This window comes from Serinus canaria, chromosome 2 (genome assembly GCF_022539315.1).
Source record: "Serinus canaria isolate serCan28SL12 chromosome 2, serCan2020, whole genome shotgun sequence".
NCBI classification, from domain to species: Eukaryota; Metazoa; Chordata; class Aves; order Passeriformes; family Fringillidae; genus Serinus; species Serinus canaria.
The window spans coordinates 41,852,954-41,867,770 of record NC_066315.1 but is presented as its reverse complement, the minus strand read 5'-3'; the positions used below and the strand labels follow the sequence as shown (position 1 = coordinate 41,867,770).

General features: G+C 44.1%; 1 protein-coding gene across 1 annotated transcript in view; it reads left to right on the top strand.

Moving 5' to 3' along the window:
* Positions 1-762: 762 nt before the first annotated feature.
* Positions 763-14,817, top strand: part of TRIM71 (tripartite motif containing 71) — a 55,652-nt gene continuing 41,597 nt past the window's right edge. The window contains exon 1 of the mRNA XM_050971628.1: positions 763-1,675. Within this exon, the coding sequence (XP_050827585.1) occupies positions 797-1,675 (879 nt within the window). The 5' untranslated portion in view covers positions 763-796. The remainder of the gene's footprint in view (positions 1,676-14,817) is intronic.

The following is a 14,817-nucleotide window of genomic DNA, read 5'->3' as shown; positions in this document are numbered from 1 at the left end:
CTGGATTGCAAAAGTGGAGGGGGGAACTGAAACGAAATTTCCCCTTCCCCCCCAACAAGCACAGGTTTAAAGGAAAAGAAGAAAAAACCCAACGCCCCAAGAAGAAAGAGCGAAACTTGAGTTAAGCCCCTGCTGCCCCCCGCCCGCCCGGCCGAGAGGGACTTGCACTGCCGCCCCGACCCGGTTCTGCGGCCGTGGGAACCGGAGCCAAGCCCCGGCGGACAGAGTTCGGTCCCCGCTGGATGCGGCGGGGATCGGGCGGTCGGCGCCCATGCACTTTCCGTTGAGGAAGAGGACAAGTAACCAAACCACGTTGTCAAACTGCTGACCCGAGGGGGAGATGAGAAGACTGTGTGAGGTATTGACCGATCGGGGAATCGATACAATTTGTCTAATGCAACGGGGGATCGGGGGTTAAGTACATGAGAGGGACGAGAGGATCCATTTACTGAGGGAGAGCGGGACAGCTACACCTTGATACCAAAAATACTCCCCCCTCCGCAGCAGCCAGCCCGGCAGCAGCGAGGTACGAGGAGAGGACCCAGCTCCCTGCAGACCGCCGGATCGATGACACCGTATTTGCAAAACCGGCCCATCGATCCCACTTGGCAAAACGACTGATCGATGCCAGCTTGCTCGTAAGCTGCTTGCAGAACTACCTTCTCCCCGCGCCTCTGCTTTTCCGCCCACACTTTTTTTTCTTTCTTTTTTTTTTTTTTTTTTGTTTGTTTTTTTTTTTGTTTGAGGGAGGAGAGACACGTTTTTGCCCCCCATCGGGGAGTCAGGCCCATCGCAAATGGCTTCGTTTCCCGAGTCCGACTTTCAGATCTGCCCGCTGTGCAAGGAGATGTGCGGCTCGCCGGCTCCCCTCTCGTCCAACTCCTCCACCTCCTCGTCCTCCTCGCAGACCTCCAGTTCCTCCGGGGGCGGCGGCGGCTCCTCCTGCGGGGGCCCGCCGCGGCGGCTCCACGTCCTGCCCTGCCTGCACGCCTTCTGCCGCCAGTGCCTGGAGGCGCAGCGGCACCCCGGCGCGGGGGACGCGCTCAAGCTGCGCTGCCCCATCTGCGACCAGAAGGTGGTGATCTCGGAGCCCTCGGGCATGGACGCGCTGCCCTCCTCCAACTTCCTCCTCAGCAACCTGCTGGACGTCGTCGTCGTGGCGGCCGCCGCCGACGAGCAGAAGAACGGCCGCGCCGCCGGGGCCGGCCCCGCCGCGGGATCGGGCGGGGGCGGCGGCGGCAACAACCGGCACCACGGCCGCCCGCCGCCGGGGCCGCCCCGCGCCGCCGGCTCCTCGCCCGCCGCCGCCGCCTCGGCCGCGCCCTCCTCGACGTCGTCGTCGTCCTCCTCCTCGGGCGGCGGCGGCTCGGCGGCGCTCCTGCTGCGGCGGCCTCACAGCCGGCAGGGCGAGCCCCGCTGCAGCTCCTGCGACGAGGGCAACGCCGCCAGCTCCCGCTGCCTCGACTGCCAGGAGCACCTGTGCGACAACTGCGTGCGGGCGCACCAGCGCGTCCGCCTCACCAAGGACCACTTCATCGAGCGCTTCGCCGCCGGCCCCGCCGCCGCCGGCCCCGCCGCACCGCTCGCCCTCAGCCCGCCCTACCCCGCCTCGCCATACAACATCCTCTCTGTCTTCCCCGACCGGGCCAGCTACTGCCAGCACCACGACGACGAGGTGAGCGCAGGGAGGGAGGGAGGGAGAGAAGGGGCGGCTTCGCTGCCGCCCCTGGCCGGCGCCAGAGGGCCCCCGCCCGCATCGCTCGCTGCCGGGGGCCGGCGGAGCTGGGGACAGGGGGCAGGGCCGCCCCGGCAGCGGCCGGAGCGGGGCGCGGGAGCCGCTGACACAGCGGAGGAGGGCGGGCGGCGAGGCAGCGGCGTCCCGGGTGCACCCCACTCCCGCCGGGCGCTGCTCCGCCCCGCCGCCTGGGAGATGGAGGAGGAGGTGAGCCGGGGGGCCCCTCCGCGAGGTGCGGGACATGCAGTCCCCGGAGGCGGCCGGCGGAGCCCCGGTCTGCTCGTGAATGGTTTGCAGCGGGGGCACTGGGCTGCTGCGGGCGCTGTGTCCCTCAGAGCGGGCTCGTCCGGTGCGTACCGGGGGGTGGCGGGGCCGTGGAGATGCAGGAGAAAAAGGTTTAGGGTCTCCCAGAGTCCCGGCGCTAAGTGAAACTGGTTTTTGGAGTCTGATTTTCACACGCCGTGTTTGGCGTGTAACACACTGGAGAAAGAAAAACGAATAAATAGGGAAGGAAGATAACTGTGTTGAGAAAAGAGCACCTTTTTGATAAATTAATTATAAATAAATAAAAGGTAGTGAAAAAGTTAGCAGAGATACTCGCGCTTGCATATGCCAGGTACATCTGCTGCTCTTGGTCAGCCTCTTGTCTGCTTCTGTGGTGGCAATCATCTACTGATTCAAAAACAGGAACTTGCTTTTTGTGGTGTTAGTTTGAAACGCTTTGGCTTTGCAAGTTTTGATTCTGGTGACCCTAAGTATTGTTTCATCGATCTTAAAAGAAGCTGTGGCTTCTTCAAAATGTACTTGTAAGTGTCTTAAGTTTCACTGTAATAGTTTCTTGCTGTGATAGTTTGAAACTGGATTTTTCGTTTGAAGCTGGAAAATGGCGATCTGCTGGCTTTCCCCTTTTGCTCTGGGGGTCAACGCTGGGGGGCTTTTGCTGGAATTTCCAGTAACTGATGTTGGAGGTGGTTTCCTTCCAGGATGAAATTGGACAGCACAAGGGGCTTCAGGGGAAAACCTGCCTGAGCTTCCTGTGGGATGCTTGCTTAACTGATTAACGAAGGCATTTAGCCCAGGGAAATGTGGTGATGCCTTTGTCTTCAGTTTTCAGGAACACTTTCTATCTCCTCTTAATGTTGCTATAGCTATGAAATAATTCTAGAAAGGTCCGGCATTCTGTGTTTCTTCCAAGTTTCTAGTGGCAGAGGACAGACCATATAAATTCTGTGGGAAAAGAAAGACCTTAAAATTACATTGCGGGGCATGAAGTGTGATTGAGGAATAATCAAGTTTTTTAACAAAAAGAAAGGCAGCCCAGAAACGTTATGGCAGCTGAGCTGCTTACAGCATTTTCTGGTATCTCAGTATCTCCCTAAGAGTGGGCTTCCTAAAACACTTGTGTAATACTAAATGCTAGACTGAAATGAGGCATGATGTTCTTAAGATACTAGAAAAAAACATCTTTCTGCATTAATTTTGGAGTATAACTTCGGTTTTGTGGTACAGAAACTAGAAAGCTTCTAGTTTTTGTTTTCTCAGTAGGATGAAAGTTCTTTTTGAAGTGTGTAAATGAAACAATTGAGAGCTTTTGGCCATAGCATAGAATATCCAGCTTCTAATGCAATGTATTCTGAATCCACTGAGTAAAAGAGTAGCTGGGATAGGAGCTCCCAAGGTATTTTGTGGGCTTAAAAGCTTAAATTGCAAAGGGAACAAAGGTATTCTAGTCTAGCTTAAAGTGTATGGCTTTTCTAGAAGTAACTTCTGAAAAAGCTGAATTTATTTTACATAAATAATTTTACTTTCAACGGTGCACTCTGAAAAGAGTACACCTCTTAAAAGGATAGGGTTTTGGGTGTTCCTGTGTCCTGTAGACCTAGAAATTGTTTTAAAACAAGTAAGTATTTTTAAGCCCTCAGCTCCCGTTGAGAAAGGCTTTTATTCTGCAAATTAATGATTTACTGCTGTTCTTGATTAGTGCATTTTGGTGGCTCCTTAATGCAGCAGTGCCTGTACAGTATTTGCAAGTATTTATTATTCACTTGAGAGGAATTGTTTGGGAGAATCTGACCTTTGGGAACAGTTTGTCCTGTAAATCTTTATCCCTTTGGCTAAAAATATGGGTGAGGTGTACAACATTTTTTTTTTTTCTGAGAAAGGGTGGCTGCAAAACTGTGAGGGTTATTGCTTGTTTAAGAATGCTTTTTACAGCCTCATAAAAGGAACGATAATAGAAAGGCAGCCTTCCAGGAGAGTACTTAGTGCATCACTTAAGCACTTTGTTGGGCTAATAGTGTAAAAACCTAAAATGCAAGACAGGAATAGTAGCCTGAAACCTTAATATTAATAGTTAAAAACTTGGGTTCTGCTCAGTATGTGAGAAAAGCTGGTGAGCAGGATATTCCCTCTGATTAATTCATGCAGGTAAGGTTTGGGCATAGGCAGATCTCATCTACAAGCTGCTGGAAGAGTAATTCTCTTAAATGCAGAGTTCTCCTTCCCCAGGATATATATTCCTTGCTCAGTTATGAGGAGTTTGACCCCATCCCTGAGGGTTTTCTGCACAAAAGTTGCTGGCTCCTCCCTTATTTTGTGCCTCCTTGCCTAGAACATGATACTCCTGTCCTAATATTGCTACTCATTTGTTACCTTTCATCCTGTTCCTCTCTGGTCCTTCCACCCCTCCTTCTGGGAATCACTGTCCGTTCCCCATAATTTTCCCTCATTCCACCTCCGTTTTTAGACTCCCTCGAGTGAGAAGGGAAATAGCACCGTGGGTGGTTACTTACTGGGTGTTCCAAGTCTCAAAACAAGACTACACATACACATTTGCCAGACAAGATCAGTGTAGTTGCTCATCCTCTTAATGCAGAGAAATGCAGATTTCAGCTCTTAACTGGGATGTGTCTGGTGTGTAGTCTCTTTTTAGTCGAGTTCTGGTCTTGGTTGAGCTGTAAACTCCTGTTGCGTGCTATGAGTATGTAACAGTCTCTGAAACAGAGAATATTGACTGTTACAGTAGTGGCAAACATTAGAGAGCAACCCTGCACACTGCTTTTCAGGATGCTGCAGTGATGCATTAAAGAAGGTGACTAAAACTGTTTTGGGGTGCAGGGGAAACAAAAGCCAATTCTTTGTCATAGAGCTTCTGTTGAAATCCATTCTGGTGGTTTACTACTTACTTCACTGTCTGATGTAAAATGCTGTCATGGCAGCTGGGGAAATGCTTAATTTCAGATGCTTAAAAGCATTCTACAAAAGTAACAATGTTGCAACCCTGATAATTTTCTTTTGTCTGGCATTTTTTGTGTGTACATCACTATCAATGCTACAGTGGCAACTAGATGTTATTGTTATAAAAACCAACCAGACAGGGCACTTGAAAAAGATTTTACTTTAGTCTTACCGATTATTAAATCAAATATCCTCCCTCATATGTCAGTGTGTTCTTGATTGTTTCATCTTGGACTGAAAGAGCACCTCTGTTTTTCTTTTCTTGAAAGTATGAAAAGGCTGTAAACTAAACCACGATCTTAGAAAATGTTGGAACAGCTGTAGGACACTTGGCTTGTGTTGATAAACTATCTGAGTTCAAGTGAGTTTGCAGAAAGTCAAAAATGCCACAAGTTGCAAGTTAAATAATTGGGGTTTCATTTATACCAGAGCTCAGCTCCTGTGTGCTTGAATATATCATTTAATGATAACAGTGGTGGATGGTCAAAACACTTAAATAGCAGACTTCTAACGCTTTCTAAGGAAGGTGTGGAGTTGCCACATTCAGTCCGCTTAATGGTGTGTGATCTTCTAGTTCTCATATTGCTCTATAGAATCCATTTTAGAAGTGGTTCATGGACTACTAAGATATACAAGACAAAACCCTGTAGCACCACAGCTCCCTCTGTGGCAAGAAAGACCTTTAAAATCCCTTCTTCCCTTGCCCTTAGACACACCCTTCCCTCCTTTTCCTTGCATCGTGTGTGTCTTTGGTCAGGGTCTTAACTGATCAGAATTATTTACAAACTCTAAGTTTTTTGCCATATCAGTGAGTTGCAATGGTTCATGGGGCTGTTGGAGCATGCAGACAAGACTCACTAAAATCAGATTGCTATGTTGAATTCTGGGGTTGCATATATTCCTATATTTCTTATTTAGATTACAAATAAAATGCATTCCTTCTTATTATTTTACAGATTGTGAAAGATGATATTTTTGGAGGATTGTACATGTATGGGGGAAAGCATTCAACTGCCTAGCTGTCAACTGAACTGAAAGCTACTTACCTGGTACCTTGGCTAAGGTTGCTGATTGAGTTTATGTCTAAGCTGTTATGTAGGGTAAAGCTGTGGTTTCACAATAGGGAGCAAGCTGTCCTAACATCTCGTGGCAACTCAGAGAATAGGGGCTCTCACTTCCTCCTCTGTTCTTGCCAGACTTGGCTGTGCACACTCAGGAGATGCTTTTGTGAGTCAATTTAACTCGCTTAACATGACAGAGAACTTTTTTCCCTTTTGGTAGCACTGGTATAAGTTTATTTTAATTGCAGGCTGAACTGGTATGAGGGGAAAGGAGGAATGGAGTGGTTAGACAGGAATGGTAGGTTAAATGTGGTTGCTTTTATATAATGGCTTTCCATACTGCCAAATGCTGAGCTTTGCTCTGTGGTGCTCCCAGTGCCATCCACCCACACGTCTCACCAAAGTGGTTGGCTGATGCAGAGGGAGTATGCCTGAGTTCCCAGTTCCAGTTCTGCATCTCTTGCTCAGGGGTTATTTGTATGAAACTGCAGTGTGTGCTACAGGCTCTTGCTGTTTCTCTTTGTAATGATTAGGGGTTTTGCCACCTAACAAAGATTAAAAATTTTAGGAGAGTATCCAGAGGTAGTGGTTTTAAAATGCAACACTTTGTGTTGCTGGTGTTGTGACTTCTAGAGCTTCAGCTTAAAGAAAAAATGTTCACATGAGCTAGAGAAATTCATACTTCCAGGGTATGTAAGAAACTGCATTTAGTTCTTTGTACTCATGCAGTCTTAATTTATCATACATACTGTGTCTTTCCTGTATTGATATCAAATGCACATACAGGTGCCCATCTGAGTACAGTGCTTCAGATTAGGTTACTGACAGTTGTGTTTTCCTTTTTAACTTTTTCCCGATGAAGAAAGCAGGGTAGTGAGTTATTTTGTTCATATGTGATTTATGGAATGTGGATTTAACATCCTTATCTTTCTAAGGGGTTGGAATAATCTTTTGTTTCACAGTATTTTTTACCTTACAAATACTGTTCAGCTATCAGGTGTTAAACCTCTGGGATTACTCTGCCTTACCTCCCCTTTAGATGCCTCTTCCCCATCACATCTTCAGCTCCTGGCTCTTCCCTGCATGCAGAAGTCTTTTGATTTAACTCCTTGTCTTAAGTAAGAGAATCAAAACTTTGTGTTTTAAACAGCTTTAATACTATACTGGAGAATCTAATTCTCCCCTCGCTGCTTTGCAGTTGGCTGGTGTTGAAATCCACTTACCATTTTAGGGTAAATACAGCAAAGTTGTCAGGGTTTTCTCTTGGTGATAATATGATGTTGTTACACTAATGGCTTAATTAAACGTGACTTCAGAACATTTTCAGCGAGCAAAAATTGAACATAGCATAAATGCCTTGGATGTTCAGGCAACTTCTGTTTTTACTTAGAGCCTGTCTTTGAAAACCCAGGAGTATTTATTTCTGTGTGTGTTAAGGGTATTAATGCTTGCAGGCTGCAGCACAGACCACTGAGGTTATAGTGACATACAGCTGGAGATGTGCATACAATAAATAGGCATGAAACTAGACTACTGTATACCCATAATTTTTTTAAATTATAGTTTTGTTAAAACCAATGCCTTTAAGATTATCTTGTAACTGGGAGACAAGGTTTAGCTGAATTTTTGCTTCAATTTAGTGATTAAATCTTTCATCATATGTAGCAGTTTCTCCTTTCAGCTAAATCTTCAGAGCATGTAAACATGATTTGCTAGACCATGCTTCCTTTAAGGAAAACTTAGTTCCTCTGTTTTAAAGTCAAGGAGGTATCATTCATTCCTCTTTCAATACTGTCTTGATTCAGTCTCTTCCTAGTTTTCCTCCCATACTCCCTTCCTTCCTGCAAAGTTGTTGGTGTCTTTCCATCAGGCAGAGAAAGAATCATGATGTGTTGAGAGCACAGATCTTAAGCTGCACGAACAATGCACTGAATGCAAGACTAATGTTACCACAGATAAGATATCACAGAAGGGGTTTATTGTCTTCAGCTGTAACCCACTTTCTGTAGAGCAGTTACAAATATAGTCTTGGATCATAATTATGTAGTACTTAATTTTCACTAATGCTTTTAACCTCTCATTCAGAGTCTTTAATTAAAAAGTGTAGAAGTACTGGATGGGACTGGTTACTGCTTGGCAATCCAAGTATTGGTTAATGTGATGAATAGATGTCCCTCATCCCAAAATATATTGGGCATATTGCCTTTGTTTCAACTGTTCTCTTTGTGGGCTCAGCTGCAGCTCCTGCCATGGCTTGTTTTCTCCTTTCCCTGGCTGTGCTTGAAGAAGGGCTCTGTGGGTGGGATTGGTTTGGTTCTCCTAACAAATTAAGCTTCTGCATCTGAATCAAGTTACAGAAATGGAACAAAAAACACGTTAAGGAATTGGAGCAATACTATCTCCTTGAGTACAAAAACTTCTCTACTATGTAATGTCACCTCAGAAGTTATTTGATTATTCCTCTTTGCTCTACCATCTTAAAGAAGAGAAATTGTATGTGGCTATGACAGTAGTGTGCTTCTTTTCTGAAGTTCTTTTGATTCTCAGCTACTTGTTTCTTCCTCTGCTATCAACCTCAACAAAATAAATTCTTTTCTGTTTTAGCATCCATAGCTGCTAATCTTTTTTAGAAACTAAAAATGTTGGCCAGCTTTGAATGCTCTAGCTGTATAGCATAGTATGAAAAGGAATAAAAGCCAGTACCCACGGATGAGGCTCATGAATATATGTTCTGTATTGTTCAGGCATCTTGGATATGTGTGCAACACTGACAGAATTAATTCATGGTTACGTGTTCAGCTCTAAGAAAGAAGAGCACCATTCCTGTGATTTCACTTGAGTGTGTAACATGCATTGCTAAAACCCCAGATTAACTTGTTGGCTAGACTGATGACTAGTTAGCAGTTTCCTTCATATGTGGTTGAAATATTTTTGAAGTGACTAAGACTTGAACTGGAAACTTCAAATGCTTATTGTTTTATGGTGCTGTATGCCTCTGCACTGGTGCTGGCTTGGAGAAAATGGATTACCTCCCAGCAGCAGGGAGGTGGCTTGAGGCAAGCTCTAAACTTATTGGACTGGCAATGGGTGAGAATCACTTTTCAGAGTCGGGTACTTAAAATTCTGGGGATTGTGAGGTATGCCTTGAATTCTACAGAGAAAACCTCAGCTGAAGAAATGTGAATTGTCTTTAAACTCATTTCTGAAGTAGACAAATTAACCCACCCAAAGCAGCACAGTTTTACTCCTGTTTGTTACTCCAGTATTCTCTCTCCTAAGAGCACACAAGCAATCACCAAGGCTGCTCTTATGCCCGTGCTTTCCAGGGATGTGAGAACAGCAATGTGCTTGCCCTTTAAGCTGTGCTGGGGGGAAGAGAAGGGTGCTTTACTAAGCTAAAGGTAATAGCTGAACTTGTGTTGCATCATTTTCCTTCTCATGTTGGTTTCGTCTCCACGCATAACCAAAATATTTAAAGGTGTTCTGTGAAGTTTGCTAAACCGTATCTTTTTCAGTTGGTTGCTTGTATTACATTCCCTCCCCCCCCCCCAATATATTTTGTGGATAGCCAATGTTGTTATAAACTACCATCTCTCCTTTTACTAGGCAAGGTAGTGTGAATGTACAGAACTGTCAAATGCTGTGTTTGGCTGGATTAAAAGACTGGTAGGGACCTGAAATTCAGCAATCAAATTTCAGTGTGATTCTTGAATGGTAGTGCTGGAGCTTGTTGCTGTAACTTCCACATGTCTCACGTTGTCTTGGGTTTTGTGGACTCTGCTTGGATGTCTAGTAGGCACTTCTGTCCAGAGTGGCAGGCATATGCTAAAAAACTAATGTTATACAGCCTTTTGTTCAGCTGCTCTTGGTTAACAAAAGGCAAACTATTATTTAGGGTAAAATGTCAGCTATCAAACTTCAAATCCTCCCCCTTCACTTCAGTGGTTCTTTTTATACAGCTATTCACACCGTCAGACAGTTAAGTGTACAAAATAAAAATCCCTAGCCTTAAATACTGGGTGTGAGCAAAGCTTGAAAGCTGTCTGCATTACGGATGCCCTTAAGCTTTGTAATCCAACCTAGTGCTGGATCAGGGACTAGAGAAATGCTGCTGCCTTGTGTCAGGGTTGGTAGTGTGCAGCACCAGTGAGCGAGTCAGTGGGTTGCGTGACAGAGGTTACTATTCCTGATTTTCTGTCACCTTGAATAATGCCATGTCAGGCACAGAGGGTAAGGGAGAGCCACCAGGTAGCTCCTGGGGTCTTGATGCTGCTGTGTCTTGCTGTGCTTTGGAAGTCAACTGTATAGTTCCAGGATGTTTTGGGAAGTGTATGTGTATGTGAGGCAGAGCGGCTCTGTTACTTTGAGGAAGAACTTTCTTAGAGCATAGAAAGAAGGAGCAGCATGCCTCCAAGCCTTCCTTTTTTTTTTTTTTTTTTTCCCTTTAAAAGCAGTGCTGGTGAAGGGTTAAATTCCAGCCCCCTGCAGCACACCCCGCCCCCACCGCTATATATGGTATGCCCAAAGGCACTGGAGATTTAATACATTGAAGTTGGAGCGTGAAGGGGGTCTGCAGCCTGCTAGACAAAGTCACTCAGATTTCAAGAATACTTGATCCATACAAGGATGTTACTTGAGAAAGGCATGGCTTCTCTGTTAAGAAACCGGTTGCCCAGTGAGCCGGCTGAGTGTCCCAAACACAGCTTTTGTGGCTAGATGAGCAGATTGCAAACCAGATTTTCTTTAATCAATGGCTGGCTGACCAGCAAGCTAGCTGAAGTTGTTGTGAGAACCAAACAGCCTCCCTTCAGAGAAGTGGCTTTTTGTAGAGGAAAATGAAAATTGTTTTCTCCCACTGAAGGGCTTGCAAGTTGTAGACACTATTGTGCAGATAATGATACAAGAGAATTCAGTCAAATTGACTGAATACTAGACTGAAATAATGGAAAATAATTTCCCCTGGTTAGTTCCTGTAGAAGTACCTGCAGTGTTGCAGTTATGTCCCACCAGGATGTATTTGGTGTTGACTTCTGTTAAAGACTTTTAAATGGATGGGAAGAAAGGAGGGACAGTTTATGGAAGAACAAAATAAAAACAAAACCTAAATTATCATAAATAAATTGGTACTAGAAAGATCAGGCAGTGGTCTGGAGTGGATTCTGCCCTGGAAGAATTAACAAGCAACACTAACAAAACATTCAAGAATTGGAAAGGATGAAGTACAAAAGAATTCCTAGAACACTGAGGTCCCAGTCTTTCTAGTGCTGCTTTTGTATGTACTAAAATGGTAATGGGGGGTAAGATTTAACTCTCCTTCTTCTTCCTCTCTTGTACTCAATACAGTTGTCATTGAGGGGGCAGATGCAATAATCCTTGCTTCCCCCAATATCATGGAAGCATTGATAAGATTAGAATTAAGAATTGGATTAGAATTATATATGGTGGCTGTTGACAGAGTTCCAAAAGGTGACTACATGCCCTCCCTTATCATGAAGGTGCTGTCTTCTTTCTCTGTTCCAGACAGCATGTATTTTAATTGACAATATTCCATGGTAGCTGCTGCACTCTTCTTGCATTACTAATTTTTTTAAGGGCTCTGAGCCTGTTGCTAGATAATTAATGTATGGCCCCTGAGTTTCTGTTGCTGAAGCATGGCTCCCTTACTTGAATTACTCTGTGTGGTGGTTGGTGGGATGGTTCATAGTGGGCAGTCCAAGCAGAATGAGCTGAGTGGAAGCAAGGCTGAAGCGTCTTGAGCTGACTTTTGCTGCATAGCTGGCAATTTGCTGGAGGGCTGTCCACTCCAAGCTTCCAGTCATTCCTGCGATGTGCTTTTTCCATTTGTATGCACTTCCCAATGCATACAAATTTGATGAACTTCCTGAGTTTTAGACAGTTGTGACTTGTCAAAACAAACATGGCTTTATCTTCATGTTACTGCTTTTCTGGCAAAGGTGGAATTATCCCACCTTTGCATCTTGTCAAAAGCAGTTCATTACGTGCCTCTGAATCTGAGCTGTTCCTCAGGAGCAGTTGTGTCAAGTCAGCTAAATTTCTTTGTCTCTTACCAAAACAAGTGGAAAGCCTCTAAGGCAATGTTCTGCTGAACCTGGTGGGGTAGGTGTGGGCCCCTCATTCCAAGTGGCTTGTTCCTCAAATAATATTTCCAGGGAGCAGTTGTACACCTTGATGCTGTTACATATTGGCACGTGGTTAGTGCATGTCCATACGTTGTAGTTACAATTGAAAATTCTCTATGATTTAGGAACCTAGGTCTTCTAGAGAACCGCTAGAGAGATTTTTGCTGGAAGTGATCAAGCACTGCAGTTACAATTAATATAATGTGTGCCATTCATTTCCCCTTGGCTTTGGTATTGACTTGGGATATAGGTAAGGTCAGCATGTCTTTGCAAAGACTGGAGTAGTTGGATCCTGTGGCTGGCCACTTGAGCTTGTAGTGGCATACTTGGGCTTGGCTTAGATCCAGAGGCTCTTCTTTCACTGGAACACTTCCTTGTCAGTCCTTTCATTTCTTTTCCTATGCCTGTGAGCCAGTGAAGGGAGTTCAAGTAGTACGTGATTACTGATAGTCTTGACTAGTGCCCCTATCTCTGTCTCTTGGCAACGATGCCAAAAAACTTTATACACTGTGAGAACAAATAGGAGAACCATAATTTAAAAGTGCAGGTGTTAACATAAACTTACTTTCACAAACTGCAACAAAAAACCCCAAATTGAGCCATATTTTAAATTAATAGTTTCATTTTCATATCTCAGTCCTTAGATGCAAGCAATTGACTTCTGTTTTTCTTCAGAGAGTACCATAATTTCTATAGTTGTAGAAGTTATTTAGGGTGTTAAACTACTTATAGCTTTATTTTAATTGGTTTCCAGTTTGCTTGTCTAGCTGCAGAAACTTTGTGAGGAGGAGTTACTCAGCTGCCTCATTTGGCCACCAGTTTCTTAGAGCGAAGTCATGCCTTTCAGTTGACATCCTTGTAAATACAATATCATAGCATTTTTATTCTGTACATTGTATCACTTCTGACACCTGTTCTTAATGCCAGCCTGTGCCATTCAGCAGAGAACAGGGGCTGCTAAGGACCTTCAGCTGATGAAGCTCCTCAAAGGTGTGGGCCAAAGATTTATTGAAGGTCCCTTTTTCTGGTCCAAATCTGTTCATCTCATTTCCTTCCCCAGCTCTGCCTTAAACTTAGAGAAGGCAGTTGAACATGGATACTTTGAATAAATTTTTGGTGAAAGCCATAGCTGTGCATTTCATTATAACGCATTCTTGTGACTAAGCATCTCACTTTTAAAATGTCGTGGTTTTTGGTAGTGCAAGTCACTGTGTAAACGTGGAACAAGTATTCATTCCTCTCAGCTGCTCAGTTATACACTTCTTCTGTTGCCATTCATTTGTCTTCATTGTATATTGTCAGTGTATGCATGTAAACATCATTTTTATAAGGTATTTATGAGGGTTTGGCTAGCGTAATAAGACCAACTTATTTTCTCCTAAATGAAAGATTACTCTTGACAGTTAATCAATCTAGGAATAATGTATTGAACCAGTACCCTGTCAGAACTGCAGTTTTGTCTTCACCAATGTTCAATACAGCTGTTTCAAAAAAAAAAAAAAAAAAAAGGAAAGCTATTTAGTACGTATTTTAGAGTAACTGGTCTACAATGTGACCTTCCACTTAAATTTTTAAATTATCATGGGGAAGCCTTGATGGTGTCTTGTCCTTTATTATTTTATTATTCGTTTTCTAATGTAAGCAACAGAAAAAAAATCCTGGTCTCAACTGAGAATACCATATAATGCATGAAATTCAATATGATCTTGTCTACAGGAGAACGCAATATTTTCATCAATGTGTTTGTTGTTTGAATTTTAAATTCATTTTAACACCATCCCAGGAGGAAACAAAAAAGGAAGCACTTTTCACCAGCTAGGGGATAGATTGTAAAGAGGAAGTGTTGCATATCAAAACAAAGACGAAAATAAAAAAATGGAATAGTGATACCTCCCAGCTGAGATGACTGTATGCTATCCAAATGTGCTGTCAGCAGGTGAGAGACTCACTGACACGGAATGCTGTCTTGGACATCTTTTTTGTTTCATCCAGGTATTCCCCAACATACGAGAGCACAGTGTTAACCTCATTGCAGAATCTAGGTAGATTTGTATATGGCTTGTCTGGGGATGGAAACCAGACAAACTATTTGGGATAATGATAATCTCCCTCATTATAACTCTATCCTAATTGTCAGCTTTTTGCAGTTTATTCTTCCCTTTGAGAACAATTTTCTCATTACATGTAGTGGTGTATGATTTTGCTCCAAAGCTTCCTGGTATGAATTTTTTCCTTAAGGTGTTATCCACCTGTGTTAGTGGATTGAGATTTTGGGTGTAGATGGGCAGTTTTCCATTTGGCTCCCCTGGCAAAGATACTTTGTCAGACAGCCACGTAGTCCCTTGCTGAAGGAGGGAGGTAGTAAGGGGAAATAATCCAAGGTGACTGGGGCAGCTCCAAATTTAGTAACTTCTTTTGGATGCACATAATCCAGTGAAGAAGTACAATTTTTTTGAGCAGCATGATGTGAAATTATATAAAATGCTACATTTATTATCTAAGAAAGGAAATGCCTCTTCAGAAACCCCTGTCTAGCCGAGGAAAACTGTTGCTAGTGATTCACTAGGAACAAATGGCTGTTGTTGGAAGACACTTTCCTAGTTGGAAGACACTTTCCTAGATCAGTAAGAGTCAGAATATCATG